Source organism: Erythrolamprus reginae, chromosome 8, assembly GCF_031021105.1.
Source record: "Erythrolamprus reginae isolate rEryReg1 chromosome 8, rEryReg1.hap1, whole genome shotgun sequence".
NCBI classification, from domain to species: Eukaryota; Metazoa; Chordata; class Lepidosauria; order Squamata; family Dipsadidae; genus Erythrolamprus; species Erythrolamprus reginae.
Genome location: NC_091957.1, coordinates 32,340,111 through 32,364,651, shown reverse-complemented (window position 1 = coordinate 32,364,651; position 24,541 = coordinate 32,340,111). Strand labels below are relative to the sequence as shown.

General features: G+C 44.6%; 1 protein-coding gene across 1 annotated transcript; it reads left to right on the top strand.

Moving 5' to 3' along the window:
* Positions 1 to 3,318: 3,318 nt before the first annotated feature.
* Positions 3,319 to 18,790, top strand: LOC139171384 (adrenodoxin-like). Its single transcript, XM_070759591.1, has 4 exons — positions 3,319 to 3,549; positions 11,180 to 11,304; positions 14,674 to 14,803; positions 16,515 to 18,790. Exons 1-4 carry the CDS (start codon positions 3,398 to 3,400, stop codon positions 16,633 to 16,635), a joined length of 528 nt encoding a protein of 175 aa, XP_070615692.1. The 5' UTR covers positions 3,319 to 3,397; the 3' UTR covers positions 16,636 to 18,790.
* The last annotated feature ends 5,751 nt before the right edge of the window (positions 18,791 to 24,541 follow it).

The window sequence follows — 24,541 nt, the reverse complement described above, 5'->3', positions numbered from 1 at the left end:
AGTAAAAGTGACCTTTGAAGTTCAAAATGGACTCTGAGTTTTACTTTCCTAAATTCTGAGCGGAGCAGGCCTGACAGTGGGTGGGGTGCAGCAGCGGATTCCTCTTGTCTCTGTACCGCTGCGCTGCATGCGCATCACGTTTCACGTACGCGCCCCGCTTTGTGTGATTTTGCTTCCACACATATGCAGAAGCAAAAAAGGCCAACAAGACTTTTTATTTTGATTTTTTGTAATTTTTAAATGTGTATGTTTGTATTGCTTGTTGTATATATATATATGTAAATAAAATTTAATAAATAATTTTTTTAAAAGGGTTGCTGCTCCTACTTTGATTTTTTGCCCCCCCCCCAACGCTGCCCCATTCCTGAAACCACCCCTCGGCCTTGTCGCTGAGGCCCAGGAAAGCTCAGCTGTGGGAGTCAGATATTTACGCTCGCATACTTTTCTGGCAACCCAAGGACAGGAGGAACGGTATTGATGTGGCCTTGAGGAAGGACAGTTTTTCTGCCCAAGTTCAAGGAGTTTGTGAGGACTTATGAAAGTGGGCTGACTGCTCCTTCTGCCACAGCAACCATTCCAAGAAATGCTTTGAAAGGAACGGCAGGAAACAAATACGGAAGCAGAGCTGGGCTGCTAAGGTGGAACAGTGACGTGTGCTCGCCCCCATGACTCTGGGTGCTAGCGGAGTCCAGGGCATTGCTGCTACTAGACTCTGGGTGCCCCTGTGTGTCCGTGTGCAATTTCACTACCTGCCCAGGTGCAGTAGCATAATTGCGCTGGACTCTGCTAGCACCCAGTGTCACGGGAGCAAGCACATGTCACCGTTCCACCTTAGCAGCCCACCTCTGTAGGGAAGGGCTGCATAAACACAGCTGGGGAGGCACTGTCCCTTCCCGCTCAAATCCCTCCTCCCTGGGGCAGATTTCTGCCCCATACAAGGACACCAAGGGGTGGGGGTCAAGCAGCCCAGCCGCCCCAGCCTGTGTTTGGTGCCCTTCTTTCATTTGCTGCTTGGGAACCCGTCTCAAGCTCTGCATCTTTAGGGCCGGAGTTACACAACTAAACACTATGAACAACTGTGTGCCTGTAACTCCTGGGAAGTCCTAAAATGTCAGCCAGAGCACCAAATTTGGCAAGTTTAAATGGCGGTTTGGCTTTGTTGTTAGTGCCGGTAATGGGTTTTTACCGGAACGGTAAAGGATGCCACACCAGTAGTAGAAGTTGAGCTGTGTGCACAAATTCAGGTCTCTGGTGCGCATGTGTGTGCATCCCAGCATGGTTTTGTTTCTGTGCATGTGCAGGAAGCAAATTCTCACAAGGGGCCAGTGCGTGCGAGCTTTTGGTGATTTTTTTAGCTTCTGTGCATGCTGAAGCGCTTCATGCGCTTCAAGCTGCAATGCGCGCGTGTATCGGGATGCATGTGTGCACACCGGAGACCTGAAGCTGCACATGCAGTGCACCGGTAGCAGTGGTAAGTGCAATCCACCCCTGGTTTGTACCCCTAACAACAGCCCCCCAATATTTCCTTCCATACTGTAATATTTTCTTCATTTTCTCATTATCCACAGACAAATTTTTTCTTCCCTATTTTTTAGTATGGATGGTCCTGGGTAATTGAATATCTTCTGCATGTACTCTGCACCAGTGGTGTGGGTCCTCCTTTCTCCACACCCATGCGCTGCGCGTACATCACAGCATTTCGTGTGTTTGTATGGTTGCGATGGTCATGGCCCCTCATAAGATTTTGCTTCTGTGCATGTGCAGGAAGCAAAAAAGCGCCAAAATCTCAGGAGGGGAGGTTCGTGTGCATGTGATTTTGCTGAATTTTTACTTCTGCGCATGCGCAAAAGCAAAAAATTGCCAAAATCATGCACGTGCGAGCGTTTCCTCACAAGATTTTTGCTTTCGCGCATGAACAGGAAGCAAAATACACCCCTAAATGTTTTTTTATAAAAACAGACATGGCGCCACGTGACAAACTGGCGAAGACAGCACTGGAGCCGTCGTGCTACCAGAATGGAGCTCCAGGGGAGGAACCCACCACTGCTCTTCACATGCTTATTGGCACTCTTCTCACCAGCTGAGGAAGAGGGGAAGGAAGGATCATAAATCCTTCTGTGAAACAAAGCACATTGTGTTTTCTTTTTAATACGTTTTGTTGGATTTTTAAAAAACAATAAAAAAACAAAAAAGACAATAGGAAAACACATAAACATTTTACATTTCTGTAGCCTCGTCCTAAACATTTCTGTGCATCTATACTCAACTATCACATTATTAATCTTTCACAATCATAATTCTGATTATTATAATTATCTCCAAGACCGCCTTCTGCCGCACGAATCCCAGCGACCGGTTAGGTCCCACAGAGTTGGCTTTCTCCGGGTCCCATCGACTAAACAATGTCATTTGGCAAGACCCAGGGGAAGAGCCTTCTCTGTGGTGGCCCGGACCCTCTGGAACCAGCTCCCCCCAGAGATTAGGACTGCTCCCACCCTCCTTGCCTTTCGCAAACTTCTTAAAACTCACCTCTGCCGTCAGGCATGGGGGAATTGAGACATTTCCCCCAGGCTTATATAGTTTTATGTATGGTATGCTTGCGTTGAATGGTTTTTAAATTAATGGGTTTTTAGGGATACTTTTTAAATATTAGATTTGTTTATTGTATACTGTTTTATTATTGTTGTGAGCCGCCCCGAGTCTATGGAGAGGGGCGGCATACAAATCAAATAAATATTCATTCATTCATTCATTCATTCTTTATTTATTTATTTATTTATTCATTCATTCATTCATTCATTCATTCATTCATTCATTCATTCATTCATTCATTCATTTATTTATTTATTTATTTATTTATTTATTTATGTTTAGAGCCAACTAGACAATTTTTCCCACATGGTAAAGAGACCCTTCGGTAAGTTCCAAAGAAAGCCTTCTCATTGCTGCACAATCTAACATTTCCTTAACCACCATCGGTGTTGTCCAACGGGGGATTTTCCTCCTTCCATGTCTGTGCGAAGGCTAATCTAGCTGCTGTTAGCACATTCCCCCTTTTCCATATGTCATTTCGTGGAGGGAATAGGCCTGTTGCCCTGCTTGCAACCGGCCCGAGAGATTACATCAAAAGAGGGGAGATGGTGTTGCCTGTAAGCCAAAGCCATTCTGTCCCAGGGGGATGCGTTGGGCTTCCCTCCTCCTCCCTCCCAGCAACCGCCCCTGCCCCCCCTCCCCCGTGGGCTGGGCTGAGCCGATGGGACTCCCTCCCACCTACCTCACCGGCTGCTTGGGGCAGCTCAGCCCCCTTTGCCCCAGCCTTATATTTCTTCAGCTGTGTGCGGGTGTCTGTCCTGCAAACCTTGAAGCTCAGCAGCCACACAACACTACACACTACAACATGCTGTCTCAGCGCATTGCCAAACTTCTCCGCCTTGGCGCCTCTGGACATGCAGCTGTGGGGAGGGTAGGACGTCCCTGGCTGGCAGCAGGCAACTTGGAGCGGGGGAGATGCTTCAGTGATAGCCCGAAGCCAGAAAGCACAGATCAGGGGTAAGGATCATCTTTCCTTCCTTCCTTCCTTCCTTCCTTCCTTCCTTCCTTCCTTCCTTAGTTTCTCTATTCATCTCTTTCTTTCCGTCTGTGTCCTTCCTTCCTTCTTTCCTTCCTTCCTTCCTTTCTCTATTTATCTCTTTCTTTCCATCTGTGTCCTTCCTTCCTTCCTCTATTCATCTCTTTCTTTCCATCTGTGTCCTTCCTTCCTTCCTCTGTTCATCTCTTTCTTTCCATCTGTGTCCTTCCTTCCTTCCTTCCTTCTTTCCTTCCTTCCTTCCTCTATTCATCTCTTTCTTTCCATCTGTGTCCTTCCTTCCTTCCTTCCTTCCTCTATTCATCTCTTTCTTTCCATCTGTGTCCTTCCTTCCTTCCTTCCTTCCTTCCTTCCTCTATTCATCTCTTTCTTTCCATCTGTGTCCTTCCTTCCTTGCTTCTTTCCTTGCTTCCCTGCTTGCTTGCTTCCTTCCTTCCTCTATTCGTCTCTTTCTTTCCACTCGTGTCCTTCCTTCCTTCCAACCATGTCCTTCCTGCTTCCCTCCCTCCCTTCCTTGCCTCCTTTCTTGATTGCTTCCTTCCTTGCTTCTTTCCTTGCTCTATTCATCTCTTTCTTTCCATCTGTGTCCTTCCTTCCTTCCAACCATGTCCTTCCTGCTTCCCTCCCTCCCTCCCTTCCTTGCCTACTTTCTTGCTTCCTTCCTTCCTTCCTTCCTTCCTTCCTTCCTTCCTTGCTTCCTTCCTTCCTTCCTTCCTTCCTTCCTTCCTTGCTTCCTTCCTTGCTTCCTTCCTTCCTTCCTTCCTTCCTTCCTCTTCTTCTCCTTGCTTCCTTGCTTCCTTGCTTCCTCTCCTGGTCCTTGCTTCCTTCCTTGCTCCCTCTCTCTCTCCCTCCCTCCCCCTCCCCCTCCCTCCCCCCTCTCTCTGTAAAATAGGGAGCTTGGAGAGATGCTGAGGCACTTGATCAGCCACAGGTCTGAGGATTGCTGGCTTTTTTGGGAGGGGGGTCTGGCTTAAACCCTGCTGGGTCAGAGGCTGCAGCCCCTCCCCAGCTTCAGTTGGGAGCACTTGCTAAGACCTTCTGCCCTCCCAGCTGTTGCTGGATGGAGCTACAGGAGGCTCTCCTACATCCTTATTATCTTGCCCCCCCTTCCTCCCCCCCAAGGCCATTTAAAACTCTAAGGGTGCTATAAAGCTAAGAGCTGTGAAAATGCCATAATGAACACTTGGGGGGGGGGGCTCACCCCGTGTAAGTCACAGATGGTTGATAATGTCCATGAAAACTCACCAAGAGTGGGTCGAGGTTTAATACAGAACTCTCTTCCCCTGAGACAGAGGGGTTTTGTCTTACTGTATAGAATCATAGATGCCTAGGGATGGAAGCAGTAATAGGTTGATGGCACATCCAGAGGTGGGCTGCTAAGGTGGAATGGTGATGTGTGCTCGCCCCCACAGCTCTGAGTGCTAGCGGAGTCCAGCACAATTCTGCTATGGCACCTGGGCAGGTAGTGAAATCGCACATGGACACACAGGTACGCCACGGGCAGTGTCCATAGTGCCCAGCGGTAGGTCCTGTGCAGAAATTTTTTGAAACTTTGGGCAAAGTTCGGGGTTGCGTTCGGAGCTTTGATGTCACCGGCAGGTTGCTAAGGACGCCAAGGTGATCACTTCCTGGATTCCTTAGCAACCTGCCGGTGATGTCAAAGCTCCGCCCCGGAATCTCTTTGTGGGAGGGATTCCCCATTCGGGTTTGAGTTCTGGTTCGGTTCTGGTTTGGCCGAATTTTGCGTAAAGTTCGTCCGAACCTGCCGAACCAGAACACCGTTGGGTTTGCCCATCACTATCTAGGATGGGTCTGGCGAAGGTTTTATAAGCTCTGGTAAGTAGTGTGAGATTGCCAGAGCGGAAGTTACGTAGGATTACATTAACAACTCTTAAAGCCTTCTTGGCGATGTTGTTGCAATGGGCTTTGGCACTTAAGTATTTAGTTATTAGTACTCCGAGGTCCTTGACCGAGTGGGGATTATCTGTGATAATTTGTTGATTCAGTTTGTATTTGGTGTTTTGATTCTTTTTGCCGATGTGAAGGACAGAGCATTTGCTGGTTGAGATTTGGAGTTGGCATGTGTTAGACCAATCAGAACCAGAGTCTAGGTCTTTTTGGAGAGCAGTTGTTGACTCAGTCTTCCATCCTTACGAAGTCAGTAAAATCCATATTGTTGTCTGGGGACAAATGGTCACCCTATAAACTGCTTAGAGAGGGCTGTAAAGCACGATGGAACAATATTTAAGTGCTATTTCTATTTGAATTTAAATAAGGATGAATTCCTTGAGTAGATGATGAGATTTCCTTGGCTAGATTGGCTCCACCTCTGTATCCCCCCCCCATCTAAAATACAAACTTTGCCTCTCATTCTTGTAGCCCCAGACCTTTTTCCTTCTTCTTTCCTTCTTTTGCTCAAAGCTTAGCTTTCCAGCTCCATCAGGTTCAGAACAACGGCCTGTCCAAAGTCCTTCCTTCATTGCTGGACGGTAGGACATTTTGGAGAGCCAGGGTGGTGGACCCATGAAAGTGTCGGTCTAGCAACAGAGAGGACCCACTTTAAGGGAGGCCGTGGCCCCAGAATTTCTCAGGATGACTTTGAGCCCATTCCTCCCTTTCAGAGTGAGGGTGGTTGTGGGGAAAAGGAGGAGAAGGAGGTGGAGGGGAGGTGGTGGAGGAGGAGGTACTTACATCACCGTGACCTTCTGAAGGAAGATAGGATAGAATTCCAGAGACAGAAACCTGCACACCAGGCAATAACAATAGCATTTAGACTTATATACTGCTTCACAGTGCTTTTATTGCGCTCTCTAAGCGGTTTACAGAATCAGCCTCTTGCCCCCAACAATCTGGGTCCTCATTTTACCCACCTCGGAAGGATGGAAGGTTGAGTCAACCTTGAGCCGGTGGTGAGATTTGAACTGCTGAACTACAGCTAGCAGTTAGCTGAAGGAGCCTGCAGTGCTGTACTCTTAACCACTGCACCACCCTGGCAACTGATAAACACGTCCCTCTTGGCTTACCCAGACCCAGAAAATCTCTCTTGGGGCTTCCGCGGGGTGGGCAGAAGCCTTGCCGGGGGATGAAAATTGTGTTGGCTTGTCATAGTTCACAAACCTCTCAGACTTGCGCTATCACCAAAATGGCAGCAAAGGAACTCTATTTTTTTGGGAATTTTTTTTAAAAAAAATTCTCCACATACACAAATTTACACACACACACACAAACACACACACACACACACAGAGAGAGAGAGAGAGAGCGAGAGCAGCCAATATTACAGAAATCATATACAAAAACATATTTCTTATCATTTGATCAAAAATTCCCTATTTCTTTTACCTCAGTCTATTTTTCTATCCTTCTCTCTTGAAAGCCCCTCTGTCTTCCATCAACTCCTCCTCCTACCTAATTGCACCTTCACTCCTCCTCTATCGCTCTCTCCTTCTCTCCCTCTCTTTCTACTTCCACCCTCTTAAACCTTTCCAGAATATCTCCCCTCTCAGGTTTGCAGACTGATATACTATCATTCCCTTCTCTTCTTCCTTTGCTGCCCTCAGTCTATTTTTTCCATCATTCTGGAACGCCCCTCTTTCCTTCATCACTCCTCCTCTACCTCTCTCTCTTTCTCTTCCTCCCTTTTTACTTCCTCTTTCACCTTCTTGAACCTTTCCAGAGTACAGTATCTCACCTCTCAGGTTTGCAGACTGGTATTATATAATTACTTTAGCTATTCACAAAAGAAAAGGAAAAAAATATTATTTATGACTTTCTAAATCTTCAGTAAGTCTTTTAAGCTACAATACATATGGTATATAAATGCTAAAATTAAAAAATGACACAACTCCAGTAAAAAAATTCTAATTTTGTCATGTGAAGACTTCTGAGTCAGCAGCCCCGGATGGTCCTTCCCAAGGTCGCGTCGGCTGAGGAGCTGAGGAAGGGGAGGCGGGAGCCACTCCAAGGCTGTGCAATTTATCTTGAAAACAAACCTTGAAGGGAACCCTTCCAAAGCGTCCTCAGAACGGCTGCTGACGTCAAGGAGTTTTAACACAGAGAGTTGCATTCCATTTTCCCAAGGCAACGCTTTGCCTCCCCAAGTTTGATCTTCCCACCCTCTCAATCTGTCACTGCTGATGTGCAGTAGGGTTGAATCTGCAACCGTCATTGCAATAAGCCATGGTTTGTTTTAATCATGATTTACTATAGAAGCTACAATGGTTCACATTTCACATTATACCAAAACCGAACAAACTGCCTAATGCTCCAATTCATAATTGCAGACAGTAATAATTATGGGTTTGGGTTAGCATGTTGTGTGACTCAGCCCCAGTATTAGGTCGCTAGCCAGTATGGGCCACACTACGTACCGGTAACAAAAATGAAGCTGCACGTGCAGCTCTGCATCGCTGGTGTGAATGTGCATAGGCCCCAGCAAGATTTTACTTCTGCGCATGTGCAGGAAGCAAAATCTAGCGACAGGATGGGCATGTGCGTGAGATTCTGGGTCCTCATTTTACCCAACTCAGAAGGATGGATGGCTGAGTCAACCTTGAGCTGGTGGTGAGATTTGAACTGCTGACCTTCAGATCTACAGTCAGCTTCAGTGGCCTGCAGTACAGCACTCTACCTGCTGTGCCACCCCGGCTCATTTCTGTGCCTGTGTGCCTGGCCTATAGAAATAGCAAAGAATTGGAGAAATATACATTGTGGCAGTATATTAATGCCAGAAAGTTTTCTTAAATATAATCACGCTAACTCCTCTCAGTTATTTAAGTAGACCTACTCCAAACATGACTAAGTCAGGGTTTAAGTCAGCTGCCTTATCTTAATACTAAAACAGGACACTGTTACATTTCAGATTATACTTTTACAGATCTTTAAAATTGATAATGTATTATCCATTATTTAAAAGAAGATATAATAGCAAAGGGCCTCTTCAGATGAAATATTTATTTTAAAAAGCTTCTTCATTTTGTTAAGTTGTCGAGAACAATAATAAAGCAGTCTTTAAAAAATAAGTCTAATAATATGAACACCCTGTTCTGCTTTGGCCTATCCAGATCGGAACAAAGGGAGAATCCACAAGCTGATACTTCAAATAACACACTTTTATATAACAAGCATGATTTCTACAAGCAAACTCATGCCTTTCAATCCATTTTGGCATTTCCATGTTTAATTGGATAAGACATAAACATCCGGCCAGCCGCCAAGAGTCAAGGCTAATTTCACATTCCTTAGTAAGATAAGAGTTCTTCGGTTACACTTACACACACACAAGATTCTCTAGGTTGTTGCTCACAGAGCTGCATTTCTGCCCAATGATTTTAGAAGAATAATAGCAGGTTGCAGGCGTGGCATTTCTGGAACCCCAAATATAGGACTGCCACCGTTATGAAAGTTGCAACACCACACCCCATTACACAGAAAACCTCCTTAAAATCCTGTCTGGGTGTGGTCAACAGTTTCCTAGAAATATAACTGTTATAGACTCACTTTCTGAACTTTTTCCCATAAAGATATTCCTGTCTGCTTTGTAGTCTTCTGACCTGGGTATCTACTAGGGCAGTGATGGCGAACCTCTTTTTCCTCGGGTGCCGAAACAGTGTGCATGCACACTATCACGCATGTGTGAGTGCCCACACCCATAATTAAATGCCAGAGGAGGGCGAAAACAGCTTCCTCGCCCCTCGGAGACCCTCTGGAAGCCAGAAATGGCCTGCTTCCCAACTTCTGGTGGGCCCAGTAGGCTTGTGTTTTGCTCTCCCCAGGCTCCAAAGGCTTCCCTGGATCTGGGAGAGGGTAAAAATGCCCTCCCACATCCCTCTGGAGGCTCTCTGGAACCCAAAAACGCCCTCCCAGAGCCTCTGTGCGAGCCAAAAATCAGCTGGCCAGCACACACATGCATGTTGGAGTTGAGCTATGCAACAGTTTGCATGCCAGCAGATATGGCTCCACATGCCACTTGTGCCATAGGTTCGCCATCACTGTACTGAGGGCTTCTCTCCCATGCTCCACTCCACCTCTGAATCAGACATTACAATAATTGGGGTTTCTACACTCTCTGGAGGTTTCTCAGGTTCCAACTCTCCCTCATTCTCACTATCTCACTCAGTTGTCAAGAAAGGTCTAGGGTACCAGGACGGGCCCAGTTCATCCTCCTCAGAATCTGTTACTAACTGACCCGGTTATGGACAACTGACCCATTCTATCGACATTTATAGTTATTGACTGATCTCCTTGCATCCAGATTCAGCAACTGATTAGCACAAGAAAATAAAATTCTGCCTCTCTCTCTGTCTCTCCCAATTTGCCTCCTTGACACTAAAGCTGCACTTTAATTTCACTTTCATTTTAGCAGGGGGCTTGCCTGCAGCCTCAGTCAGCTGAAGGTTGGGAAGCTGCTAATCAATTGCTTAGCTTAACAGGTTCTGCTCTGTTTGCTGCAAGGAGGTAAATTGTTGGGAGGCAGAGACCAAAGGGTGGGCATGGTTGGGAGGGTGGAGGGGGCTACATTCAGTGTATAAGACATACCCAAGTTTTCAACCTTTTTGGGGGGAGGGTAAAAAGGTGTGTCTTATACTCTGAAAAATACGGTAAGTTCTCAGATGCAATTCTTATGCAACTATCGTGGAAATGGACAGAAGAAGTCACAGCAGAGCCAAAGAGACAGAGAGCGCATTGAGCCTCGTAAAGGGAAAAGTGAGGGCCAGCTACCTGTCACTGCTCTTCCACGGCAATGAGAGCAATGAAGAGGTTAAGCCGGAAAGTGTTGTTGCCAACAGAGATCGAGCAAGACGACTGATAGATAAGAAAATAAAACAACTTTAGTCTTATTTTGAATGCACACTAATCGGCATGCGTTAAAATGAAATTTTGTTACATACAGCTCTCAAAGGGTCACCACCTCCAGTATGCACTACATTTATATAACTGTCTGACTAACTAACAAACTAACAAACAAACAAACAAACAAACAAACAAACAAACTAATTAACTAACTAACAAACTAACTAACTAAACAAACAAACAAACAAACAAACAAATAAATAAAATTCATATGTCCACATATATTATATGATACAGAGAAAGAAACCATCTAGTTTGGATATATATCTGTACATGGTGAGAAAAACAAATTTTACAGGTTATCAGGTGATGCTGGAGTTTCCAAGAAGAAATATCTTGGAATTGGAATTACAAATTGGAATTACAAATTTAGAGATGGATAAAGAGTTGAGGGTATCAGAGGCCAAATGCCAAGTTTAGAGGAACCACCAGGGCTGGTCTTCTCCGGGTCCTGTCAACCAAACAATGCCAACTGGCGGGGCTGCGGGGAAGGGCCTTCTCTGTGATGGCTCTGGGTTTCTGGAACCAGCTCCCCCCAAAGATCCATACCCTCCCCACCCTACTGGCCTTCCACAAAGCTGTAAAGCTGGTTCCAACCAGCTGACACAAAAGAGTAGGAATGCTTTGGACTTTTGACCAATGTGAAAGGTAATTTTTACCTGTGGCTTCTTTGATTGTCACTTGGCGCTTGGGAGTCCCTGAGCTCTCTCTGAACGGGGTTGTGCTTCTCTCTCCATGCAGCTCTGTGGACAAAGTGAGGCTACATTTTATTAATCGAGATGGAGAGAAATACTCAGTCAACGCCAAAGAAGGAGAAAGTCTGCTGGAGGTTGTGATAAATCAAAATATTAACATCGACGGCTTTGGTTAGTGGTGAGATTGTGCCTTTCTCTCTTCAGGCTTTGTTGGTTACCAATAATCTGATCTTTTAGGAGCTGGCAAAATTGTTTTACAGACTGGTCTTAGCACCAAAGCATCCACCTCCTGAGATCTGACCTCGCCTCCTTTCTCCTTTCGATGGGACGGCCCAGCAAGGCGAACCAAGAGTGCTGGATATAGCTAACACTCAAAGTTTAAGCATTCTGCATTTTCTTCCTAAGCCTAGATATATTTATTTATCTGTATTTTATCTTTAATATTTTTATTAATAATTCAAGATTGTGAACATTCCTAATATTCAGGGGTGGATTCCCATTCCCACGGCTACTGATGCGCTCCGCACGCAGCTTCAGTTATTTTAAGTGAATGTGTGTGTATCATAGCATGTTTTTGCTCCTGTGCATGTGCAGGAAGCAAAATCTCGTGCATAAAATTTCAGCTTTTTTTTTTGCTTCCGCGCATGCGCAGAAGCAAAACATTGCCAAAATCTCTCACACACGGGCATCACTTCATGAGATTTTGCTTCCTGCACATGAGCAGAAGCAAAAACACACTGGGATGTACATGCATGCACCTAGGATAACCGAAGCTGCATGCAGAGTGCAGTGATTACTACCAGTGTGCTGTCCTTTAACGTACCAGTAGCAACCCACTACTGCTAACACTCAGCAAAGGGCTCCACTTATTTTTTCCTCCTAGTATAGGATCCTGAGGCCCTGTGCAAGATTTTGCTAGTGCGCATGCGCCCAAAGCGAAATCTTGCACAAGGATGATTTCAGCAATTCCCCCCTCCTTTTTTTGCTTTTGTGCATGCGCAGAAGCAAAAAGAGGGCAAAAATGGTTGAAATCTCACCTGTACAAGCGTCCTTGTGCAAGATTTTGCTTCGGGTGTATTCACAAAAGTGAAATTTCACACAGAGGCGCGCGCACACATGTTGGGCACATGTGTGGCCAGGCCAACCTTTGCAACCCATAAAAAAAACCCAACCGATAATGGATTGCCAATCCCATCCATACCAGGAGGGGCCCGTCACTGCTAATACTCCTTCCTTGGTTTTACTTTAGAACTATACTGCCTATGGTCCAACCTAAATGTAGCACAGAAAATGATCTACTACGACAGATCTGGGCAAGGAGCGGCCCACGGGCCGCATCCGGCCCACCTGCTGTCTGTGACCGGCCCACTCGCTATCTATGACTGATCCGCGGAGGTCGGGATCCACTCCAGTGCAAGGATGAAACAGCTCACCGCGTCTGCCGGGAGTCCTCTGGTTCCTGTTTTCCTGATGAATCATGAGAAAAGTAGGAACCAGAGGAGTCCCGGCAGATGCGGTAAGCTCTTTCATCCTCGCACTGGAGCGGACCCCGACCTCCTACAAAGAGCGGACGAGCACAGAAACCACGCAAACACTCCAGCACAGTGACTGTGGTGCACCGTGGTGCCGTAAAGCAAACATTTGGGGGTCTGTAGAGTGGGTCTGGGTGTCTAGGTCAGGCCAGGGTCTGGGTCTTTACAGTATTGGGTAGAACTGAGTTAATTATATTAGTCCAGCTCTCTAAAACCATCCCAATTTCTCATGTGGCCCCATGGCAAAATTAATTGCCCATCCCTGCTCTACGATGTACTACCTGTTAATGACTACTTCAGCTTCAACCATATTAATACACAAGCACACAATATATATAAACGTAAGGTAAACTGCTCCAAAATCAATTGCAGAAAATACAAATTCAGAAACAAAGTGGTCAATGCCTGGAATGCACTCTCTCTGTTGTTACATCCCCAAATCCCCATAACTATAACCTTAAACTGTCGGCTGTTGACCTCAGCCCATACCTAAGAGGTCCTACTGTCTCCATTCCCCCCCCATATCCATTTACTATGTTCATACTTAGGTTTATACTATACCTGTATCTTGTACAAGTTTGACAAATAAAAATATCTATCTGCCTGCCTGCCTGCCTGCCTGCCTTCTATCTATCTATCTATCTATCTATCTATCTATCTATCTATCTATCTATCTATCTATCTATCTATCTATCTATCTATCTATCTATATCAGCCTGCCTGCCTACCTACCTATCTCTCACTCTCTCTCTCTATCCTTCTCGCAGATATTATTATTTATTAAACTTGTATACTGAAGATTAACCAGGAGATGGCAGCAAACTGGGCCCTACAAAGTCCAAGCATCTGTTTTCATACAGGAAAGCCTTTAGGGATCCCAAATCTTCAATTCTGAGCAGCTCAATCTTCCATTTAAAATGAACCCTCACCCTCATCCTACACCCGAGCTACAGATAATCTCCGCTGCGGCTAGCTCAATCTTCTTCTGGCTAAAGGGTGTTTCTCACCAGCCTGCTGAGGTTATGGGGTCATTTTGTGACCCAATGTGGCTGCTGTTTTGTGAGTGCACCCACCACACACTTTCCACATTCCAAATGTGCCTCTACCAATAAAGTATGCCCACATCCAAATGATCATCTCTTACACTCAGGTATTTAATTAAGTTTGCTTCATCCATCTACTCCATTTATTATTTTATTTTATTTTATTTTATTTTATTTTATTTTATTTTATTTTATTTTATTTCATTTCATTTCATTTCATTTCATTATTTTATTTTATTTTATTTTATTTTATTTTATTTTATTATTTTATTTTATTTTATTTTATTTTATTTTATTTTATTTTATTTTATTTTATTTTATTTCATTTCATTTCATTTCATTTTATTTTATTTTATTTTATTATTTTATTATTGTTTGTTTGTCAAACATGTACAAGATAGCAGGTATTGGTATAAACATAAACATTAGCAAAGTAGGTGCAGGTAAATTAGGACAATAGGACAGTAAGACAGGGACGGTAGGCACAATGGTGTGCTTATGCACACCCCTTAAAAAGGAGTTTTAAAAAACAAGTTTAAAAAAGGACTTTAAAAAAACAATTTTAAAAAGGAGTTTTAAAAAAGAATTTTAAAAAAGAATTTAAAAAAGGAGTTTAGGGGCATGTGCTTATGCATGCTCCTAAACTCTTTTTAGATGAAGAATAAAATACAAAGCAACATTTTCCTCCACATTTGGATCCCCAGATGGCAGAATAACCAAGGCCATTTATTTCTGAATTTATTGTAATTTTCACACCTATAATATGTACACATAGCACACCAAGTCTGTGGTGCAGGCCTATGTTTTCTCACAACACGATACCATTGGTGTTTTTTAAAATGGAGGGTGGGAAACTGATGTTTTTAATTTTGGGGTTGCTCTCCTGAGTTTATAGCATGTGGCGAACCTGCAGAAAGAGCCTTGCATGGCTTTTGCCAATGGTGGTGGCCTCTTTTCTCCCGCAGGGGCGTGTGAGGGCACCCTGGCCTGCTCCACTTGCCATCTCATCTTTGAGAAAGCAGCGTTTCAGCAACTGGGTGAGATCAGTGATGACGAGTTGGACATGCTGGACTTGGCCTACGGATTGACTGACACGTGAGCATCCCAGGTTCCCCTTTTCGGCTCTGAGTGCATGGGGGCGAGAGGGGGAAGGGGGGGCATTTCAGCTGCTTCCAACTATGCGCTCCGGCCATTGTTTCATGCAAGTTGCTCATCTACCTGACTCTGAGGACTCCTTCTTGGGAAGCAACCCCTCGCATGTTGCGATTGTTGCACAGATGTTGGTGAGCTCAGATAGTTTACCACATCCAGAAAAAAGTTGAGAGGGGCATCATACGGGATCATGCCCAGCCTTGCATAAGTGGAAGCATAATTATCTAGAGAAGAAAAATGCTTGCTTATCCATCTACTTTCTGGACCAATCTGCCTCGGGCATTGCTTTATAGGGGAAAGGGAAAGGAAATGGAATCCCTGCGCATTTTACATTGCACGCATTTCCAACTCTAGGAGACGCAACCAGTAATGGGTTGCTAGCCGATATGCGCTACACTGTGTACTGATAGTAGTGAAAATGGAGCTGTGTCTGCAGTTCTGGGTGACCGGTGGGCAAGCACGCACATCCGAATGAGATTTGGCTTCTGTGCATGCACAGGAAGCAAGATCTCATTGAGAAGGCTGTGTGAGATTTTGGCAAATTTTGGTGATTTTTTGCTTATACACATGTGCAGAAGCCAAATCTCACTCCCAATCACCCAGAGCTGCATGTGCATTGCACCGGTAGCAGCGGTAAGTAGGAACTCCCGCCTGGATGTAGCTCATGTCTGGCCATTGAGCCAGTGCTGTCTGAAGACATTTCTGTAGTCATGTGGTCAGCATGATGTCACAGAGCACTGTTACCTTCCCACCGAAGAGGTACCTATTTATATACTCACATTTGCATGCTTTTGAATTAAGTGTGCAAGAGTTGGGGCATTTGCATGCTTTTGAATTGTGTGCAAGAATTGTGTGGTGCTTGGGTCTTGAACCTGGGCCACCAATAAGCCCAGCATCTTAACCACTGAGCAACTACATTTCCCACAGGTCTTTATAGAGTCTTTTGGGTTTTTTATTTTGGCTGTCATTCTCGGTTCTCATGGTGTTCTTAGCTTCAAGTGGCATTTTGAGCTGCATCTAAGGGATGCCAAAGGCCGCCTGTGCTACTGCAAACAGCAGTACTCCTGGTAACAGATTAGGCCAGTGATGGCAAATCTTTTTTGGTTCACGTGCCGAAAGGGGTGTGGGTGGGTGTGCTAGCATGTGTGCATGTGCCCACACCCCTTTCTTTCCCCGACCCTGTGCATGCACAGAGACCTTTTTAAAGCCTGGTGGTAGGTGAAAAAAAAAAAGCCCAAATGAGTAAAATGGAAATTTGGAAAAAGGCATGTCTGGTCTGTCGTTGTTCTGCTTTTTGCACTCCGGAGGGTTCAGGGAAGCTTCCTGAAGCCTTGGAGTGCAAAAACCAGCAGAACGACAAATCGGAAGTGCACCTTTCCAAACTTGTTCGTTGGGGATTTTTTTTGCCTCTGGGGCTTCAGGGAAGCTTCCCTGAAGCATCTAGAAGACGAAACGGTCTTTCCCAAGGCTGACAATCAGCTGGCCAGCAGCACATGCACACTGGAGCTGAAACATGGAAAAGTCTCCCGTGCCCTCCGATTTGGCTGTGCGTGTCACCTTTGGCACAGGTGCCATAAGTTCACCATCACGGGATTAGGCTGTTACATGCTAGGAACATGATACCCAAATCCAGATTTTTTCATTTGCTTTTCAGATCCCGTCTGGGTTGCCAGGTGTGTGTGAAGAAATGGATGGATGGCCTGACAGTTCAGGTTCCCACGGATGTCTCAGACATCAGGAGAGAACTGGAAGTGGAGAAGCAAAAGAAACAGTAATCGAAGTACAGGAGACGCCCTGAAAATATTATCCTGACCCTGTTAAAAGAGGGCTGTGATGTGTCGTCTTTACTTTCCAGACTGAAAGCAAATGCCCAAAACCAATCAAACCCCATTTCTGAGTTCATATAACTTGTTTTGCCCAACAAACTCAAGCATACGGTGGCTTAATATGACATCTTAGTTCAGATTATACATGGATAGAATCACTTTGGTCATCTATAGCATTAGCATTTAGACTTATATACCACTTCAGAGTACTATACAGCCCTCTCTAAGTGGTTTACAGCCCTCAACAATCTGGGTTCTCATTTTACCCACCTGGGAAGGATGCAAGGCTGAGTCAACCTTGAGCCTACTGAGATTTGTTCTGCCAAACTGCTGGCAGCCTGTGATCAGCAGATGTAGATTGCAGGACTGCACTCTAACCACTGCATCACCGAGGATATGATTTATGGTTCTATAATGGTTAAATCTAATCATTTAACCACGTGCAACACAGCCCCATTTTAGCGCCCATTTAAGCTGTGGTGCCAGGCCAGCTGAGAATGGCTTGATAGAATTGATGGGAGAAAGATTGTGAAGTCCCAAAAGTAGCAGCCCATTCCAAGCCCATGAGTCGGGGGCAACATTGGTCCCTTTCGTATGGGCTGGGATGTGCTCTTACTTGGACTCTCCCACCCCAGTGGCCATTCTGAGAGGCAGAGGAGGAGCAGGACTCACCCCATCTGAGCCAGTGAAAACAAAGTCAAGCTCAATTGGTCGGATCACAGGAGTCATCTTCCATCATGGCCCTGTGGTCCCCTTCCAACCAAGTCCAGTCCTGCTTAAGTTCTGAGCCCAACTTTGGCTCTTCTAGAGACTGGAGGCCAATCCGCATTTGAGCCAATCCCTTGTAGAAGACGAACATTGAATTCCATAGATGTGAAGTAAAAGAGATGCAGTGAATAGTTAGGGTCTGTTCCTGGCTATGAAGACCATTGTTTTGGCTTTCACTGTGGATTATTTATTTGCAGTTTGCATTTATATTGTGAATTTTTTCACAAAGTGTATTTGGAAGAATTTCCCCTTTATAACTAATCAGGTCAAAGATTATTCTGTTGGAAAGGTAGAAATAAAAACTTTCAAAACAAACCAAGAAGAAACTTAGCAAGTCAGATGGAGAGATACAACTTTCTGTAGGTGAAAATATATATAAAAGTGATGGCGAACCTATGGCATGGGTGCCACAGGTGGCACACAGAACGATATCTGCTGGCATGCGAGCCATTGCCCTAGCTCAGCTCCAAGGTGCATGTGTGTGCCGGCCAGCTGATTTTTGGCTCGCAGAGGCTCTGAGAGGGCATTTTTGGCTTCCAGAGGGCCTCCGGGTGGGGTGGGGGAGAGGGTTTTTTCCCTTCCCCGGCTCCAGGGAAGCCTTTGCAGCCTGGGGAGGGCGAAACAGGAGCCTACTGGGCCCACCAGAAGTTGGAAAACAGGCCATTTTGGGCCTCCAGAGGGCCTCCAGGGAGTGGAGGAACGTGTTTTCACACTCTCCAGGCATTGAATTATGGGTGTGGGCAATTGCACATGCGCAATAGCATGCACACATGCTCTTTTGCCACCTGAGGAAAAAATAGGTTTGCCATCACTGATATATAACCTGTGAAGGCAGTCAAAACTCTGCACGGAGTATATTTACACTACTGTAAATTGAACTAACTACCGATGTCAGGACTTTCAACCTTTGTGAAACTATTTAATATGAAACTATATACAGCCTATAATAAATGTATCAGATCTCATGCTGCACCATATTTAGAAGCACTTTTGAAGTCTCCCTTAGAAATCTCCGCTGCTGTTTAGGCTTGCCAATTTCAGGGATAATTGTTTCTCACAGTAATTAATCAGGTTTTTCTTTTTCAAAAGAAATCTTCAAACTTGTAGAGATTTGAATCGTCTAGGGGAGAAAAAGAACATCAAAGTGGATGTATTCTGGACAGCTTGATACCACTGGCAATCTTTAGTAATCAAATAATAAATCCAGGAGTAAACATTTTTTAAATGCAGTTTTTATAGTTGACAATGTTTATCCATCACATCAACATTTCTTTGCCATAGAAAGCTCCTTTACATTTCACTGAGGATGATTAAATAAATGTTTCTTGGTACTGTTTATGTTAGTGTTCCTAAGAGATTATGTTGAGTAGTTTGACATCAAACTGTGCTCTTCATTTACAAATAAGTATTTAAAAAATACTAATTCTTGCCTCTCTGGACCAGGCTCAGCAGAGGCCAAAGATGGTCTGCAAATGGTAGTTGGGTCCGGTTCCAGCCACATCCCCCAGTTTACCAAACAGTCACAATTGGTCCTGTGTTTGCCGCTTTGTCCAAAACCCAAAGCCCTGACAGTTGGAACTGACTTGGCCAAATGCCTGGAAGTCAACTCACCTCGTCCTACAACACATCGGTTATAGAGGCCACTCTGCAGACCTGCCTTGGGAGGAGATCTACCTTTGATCATTTGAATTTGGTTTTGATGTCAATGCTAAGGGGAAACAGTGTATCCCCACCAACTTTCAAATAACCTGCAAGAGCAGGGGAGAGGATTGGGAGGAGAGTGGAGGGAAATTGGCTAGAACAGTGTGTCCCAACCTTGGCAACTTGAAGATATTTGGACTTCAACTCAAGTTGCCAAGGTTGGGAAACACTGGGCTAGAAGGTCAAAGACTGGGGATTGATCACAATATTTTAGACTAGCAAAAATCCCCCCGAATCATTGTGTGGTTCAAAATGAGGGAAACCCAACCATTGTTTCAATAGCTGTGTGAAGTCTGGATAGCTGCTTGTCTGGAATTTTGCATGGTTTTCTGTTTGAGCAGGGGGTTAGACTAGAAGACCTCCAAGATCCCTTCCAACTCTGTTATTCAGTTATATTATGTTATGGGATGCATTAGGGCAGTGATGGTGATCCTTTTTTTCCCTCGGGTGCCGAAAGAGTGTGTGTGCGTGCAATCGTCATGCATGAGTGCCCAACCCATAATTCAATATCTGGGGAGGGCAAAAACAGCTTCCCCTACCCCCCAGAGGCCCTCTGGAGGCCAGAAACGGCCTATATCCAACTTCTGGTGGGCCCCATAGGCCGTGATTTGCCCTACCCAGGCTCAAAAGGATTTCCTGGAGCTAGGAGAGGGTAAAAATGCCCTCCCCAACCTCCCCGGAGGCTCTCTGGAAGCCCAAAACATCCTCCTGGAGCCTCTGTGCAAGCCAAAAATCAGCTGGCCGACACACACATGCACCCATGCCATAGGTTTGCTGTCACTGCCTTAGAGAGTTGGGTGGGATGCAAATGGAATGAATGAATGAATTAATTAATTAACAAATAAATAAATAAATTAAACAAACAAACAAATGGGCTCCAAGAAGCAAACTTGGTTTAAATATGTTAAAGGGTTAAATAAGGTTCAGAAGGGAAGTATTTTTAATAGGAACACACGAACAAGGCCCCAAAATCTGAGGTTAGTTGGGGGAAAGGTCAGAAGCAACGTGTGAAAATATTATTTGACTGAAAGAGTAGTAGATGCTTGGAACAAACCTCCATCAGATGTGGTTAGTAAATCTACAGTGACTGAGATTTAAACATGCCTGGGATAAACATAGATCCATCCTAAGATAAAATACAGGAAATAGTATAAGGGCAGACTAGATGGACCAGGAGGTCTTTTTCTGCCATCAATCTTCTATGTTAGTTTTGCGGAGGCAGAAGTCAGGTAGGACATGACTTCATCCTAGTGATAGTGGGACTTTTGTTGAGCTGCTGGTCCTTTTCCCCAGGGTCCCAGGACCAAAAGGGTTGCAGCCAAGCAAGGGCCAGAGCATTGCCACCAAGCGCTGCCAGTGGGTGAGAAGCAGCTCCCCTCTTGGATTGTATCACCAGAGCCCCTCCACCAGCCCCCCTTCGTCCCTTGTCTGCCCTCTTGCTCTCTCAAGCCCTCAAGGAATCCAGTCCGGTGGAACAAGACTTCTTGCCACGTCCGTCTTCCTCTTCCCAAAGCTCAAAGCAAGAAACACATCCAAATAAGGACGAAGAAATAGCTGGCTCTCGGTTGAGTGGAACTGCCATTCTTTTTGAGGAGGGGGGTGGGGGAGAGAAAAAGAAAAAACCGAAACCTTTCCAGGGATGGGACAGAGGCCGATCCGCATCAAGGAGGATTTCAGATCTTCAGCCTCTGCTTGAGATACCTCAGAGGCCTCGTTTCTTCATCACCAGTGATGGGCTCCTACGGGTATGGTCAGGTATGCAGTACCGGTTGGTGCCTGCTGATGACATCACTTTCTGGGGCCACCATCTTTAAAAAAAATAATAATCCCCCCCCCCTTCTGGGCTCTGGGCATGTTTTTCCTACCATAGTAAATGAGGTTGAATATGTATAGTTTTAGAAGAGCTGTGCATGCATGTGTATGTGTACATACACATACAGTTTATATGGTAGATAATGTATATTTTTGAGTGACTTGTACATAATATGTATGTACACATATGGCATATACACATAAAATTAAATACAGTTGTCCCTTGACTTTTGCGGAAAAGGCTATATCACGGGTTTTCAAAAAATATTAATAACAAAATATTTGAACATTTTCCCACAGCCACCCGATGTACAATACTGTGCGTTTTAACTCTCCTCCTCCCTCCACCACCCCAACCATCCTGCTTCTTTAAATAAAAGCTCCACTTCCGCCCCAGCCTCCTGATCCCCCCCTTTAATTCTCAGAGCGTTGGAAGGCTCCACTTGAAGCCAAGCCTTACAGCCGCCTCTTCTTCCCCCACCCACCTAAGCTGTCTCCCTTAGTTGTAGTGTCCGACCTCCCAGATGACCAGCCTAGAATCCTGGCTTCGAGTCCTGGCCTGGATCCCTCTTGTCTTGAGCTTCCCCTTTCCCTGCCCTGACCCTGAGCAGTGGTGCTGCCGCCGCCGCCATGGGAGATGCTGCCACGAGCGCAGCAAAGCCTCCAGCTTGCCGCCCCTCTGCCCCTGTGGGTTCTGGGGGTAAGTAAGTAAAACCAGGAAATTTAGGAGGGAGGGGGAGGAAGGAAGGAAGCGTCTCTACTTTGCGGAAATTTGACTTTCGCGGGCAGTCTTGGAACGTATCCCCCGCGAAAGTCAAGGGACCACTGTAGTATTTTTGGGATGTTCAGTAATAGTAAACAGATAGGAAATTGTATGTCTTTGAGGTGAGGAGAGGCCAGGCACCCTAAGCTTAGCCAAACACTTGACATGAGTGATGTCAAGTTGGCCACCTTTAAGCCAGTCACATGACCTTTAAGCCATCCCCAGTTACATGATTGTCACTCCCACCTGGTCATATGGCCAGCAAGCCACACCCACAAAATAAGACATGCCCATAGTGTCATAGTAAGAAATTATGTAGCCCTTCGCTGCTCATCTCCAACTGTATTTAACAGGCATAGCCATCAGTTTCCCCCAGATCCCTTGTAAATTCCCTCCTTCCACCAAAAGCAAAGAACCAGTGAAGTTTCCCCAAAATTTTGCTCTTGTTTCTGTTTCAGTTTCCTGCAACAACAAATATTTGAAAATAGAAATTCTCCACTGTGTCAGAGAAGGCCTGATCTGAGTAGTACCCAGCTTAAAATCTCCAAAACTGTGAAGAAAGAGGCCCTGGATTTCATGAGTCTGCAGTGTCCTCCCCATTCCCACCCCCAATGGCCTCAGAATAATAATAATAATAATAATAATAATAATAATAATAATAATAATAATAATAACAATAACAACAACAACAACAATTAATAATAATAATAATAATAATAATAATAATAATAATAATAATAATAATAATGTATTAGATTTGTATGCCGCCCCTCTCCGAAGACTCGGGGCGGCTCACAACATAAGGATGTTCCCAATCACCATGAAGGAAAAATCCATTGTGTATAAAATAGTTTAAGTTTAAGTTTTGTTTTAACAAGATAAGTGTCTGCTGTTTTAAATTCTGTCTTAACAAAATAAGTGTTTCCTGTTTAAGTTTTGTTATAAGAATTATAAGTGTCTGCTGCTCTTGTGGAAGGGACTGTTTACCCAATTCATATCTGTTTAGGGCATATGATAAACCATATAAGGTACTATTCATCTTTAGGAGAAAGGAAACGGGATGTAGACCATATTTAGGTGGGAATTGTGTATTCCTCTGTGATAGATTATAACCCACCATGCTAGATTAGCTAGCATAGGAATGGAAGGTCTTGTAATAGTATATTAATCCGCCTTTTAGCTTCTGTTCGGTGTCTCTTCTTGCGAAGTGTGCCACACTTTGCAAATCATTTTTTATATACCCAGAGAGAATAAACATTTCTGTTCTCTTGTCCAAATATCTTGTGTGAACTTTTTCATCAAATTTCACTGTACAAGCACATCAACCTGGGATTCTAGCAACATTGTTTTAGCTAAACTGGAATGGTGGGCAGGAATAGGAAGGTATTTGATGTTCCTATAGGCCACTGTGTCTGAACCTTACCAAGAGACATGTAAGATGGGCTTTCAACTCTTAGAATTCCCTGGTGAGCAAACAAACCTGGAACATAAAATTATAGGGCTGGTAGGGACCTTGAAGGTCTTCAACCAGCTTCAGAGGACCTTATACCACATTGTTCAAATAATTGTCCAGTCTATTTCTGAAAACCTCCATCGATAGAGCATTTACAACTCTGGGAATCAAGTTGTTCCCTTGGTTAATTCCCTTGGTTAAAGAGTCGGCGTGGCACAGTGGTTAAAGTGCCACACTGCAGGCTACTTCAGCTAACTGCTAGCTGTAGTTCAACAGTTCAAATCTCATCACTGGCTCAAGGTTGACTCAGTCTACCATCCTTCTGAGGTGGGTCAAATGAGGACCCAGATTGTTGGGGGCAAGAGGCTGATTCTGTAAAGCACTTAGAGAGGGTTGTAAAAGCACTATGAAGCACTATATAAGTCTAAAGGCTATTGTTATTGCTATTAATTGTTCTCATGATCAGAAAATTCATCCCTACTTCCAATTGGATTTCTCTTTAATGAGCTTTCATCTCTTACTTCTTGTCCTTCCTTTGGAGAATAGGTTTTTCTTCTTCTCTATGACAGCCCTTTGAGGACTGAAAGGTTGCTAATCAATAAAATAAACCATCTTGATCGTCTCCCTGTTAATGGAGCCTAGGTCTACATTGACCCTTCTGTCAGCGGCAGCACACGGCTGGATGAGTTGCTGAACTACGAGGGTTGCCCAGAAAGTAATGCACCACATTTTTTTCTTCAATGATTATTTATTGAACACAAGAAAGAAGGATGTTTCTTCTATACTCCCTATTTTTCACTTAATCTCCGTCCCATTCTATGGCCTTCCTCCAGCAAGACACAAGGGTGTTAATGCCCTGTCAGTACCACTCCTTGTTCTGGTCACGTAGCCATTTCTGCACTGTGCGAATCCCCTCTTCCGTCAATGGCATCCATTCAGATCCATGCAGATTCTCCATAAATTGTACACAAACGTTTGTGAATGTTCCCAACAGTTTCTTTCTCTGCAGTGAGAAATTCAATGATGACACGCTGCTTGTAATGTACATCACTTACAGACGCCATTTTGAAACCCTGCTGCAGCTATGCTATCTGTCTGAAGAAACGCAAAATTTACACATGCATTTCTGACATTTCAAATAATGTATATCTAAAGTTTGGCATTCGTACCATTACTGTAGGCTGAGAAAAACAAATTGGTGCATTACCTTCTGGGCGACCCTCGTATATAGGCTTCTTAGCCTTGCTGATTAAGGGCTCTGCTTTGAATTGAGAAAAATGAGTCAGAATTTTGACAAATAAAACTGTATTTCTTTTATTTAAATATTTACAACAATAGCTTAGAAATGTCATGAAAGA

What these genes read in the sequence shown, in the direction of transcription:
- LOC139171384 (XM_070759591.1), top strand. Translation starts at nt 3,398, where the DNA reads ATGCTGTCTCAGCGCATTGCCAAACTTCTCCGCCTTGGCGCCTCTGGA. An exon ending in CCAGAAAGCACAGATCAGGG is followed by an intron (nt 3,550 to 11,179) that starts GTAAGGATCATC and finishes CTCTCCATGCAG; the next exon opens with CTCTGTGGACAAAGTGAGGC. An exon ending in TATTAACATCGACGGCTTTG is followed by an intron (nt 11,305 to 14,673) that starts GTTAGTGGTGAG and finishes TTTCTCCCGCAG; the next exon opens with GGGCGTGTGAGGGCACCCTG.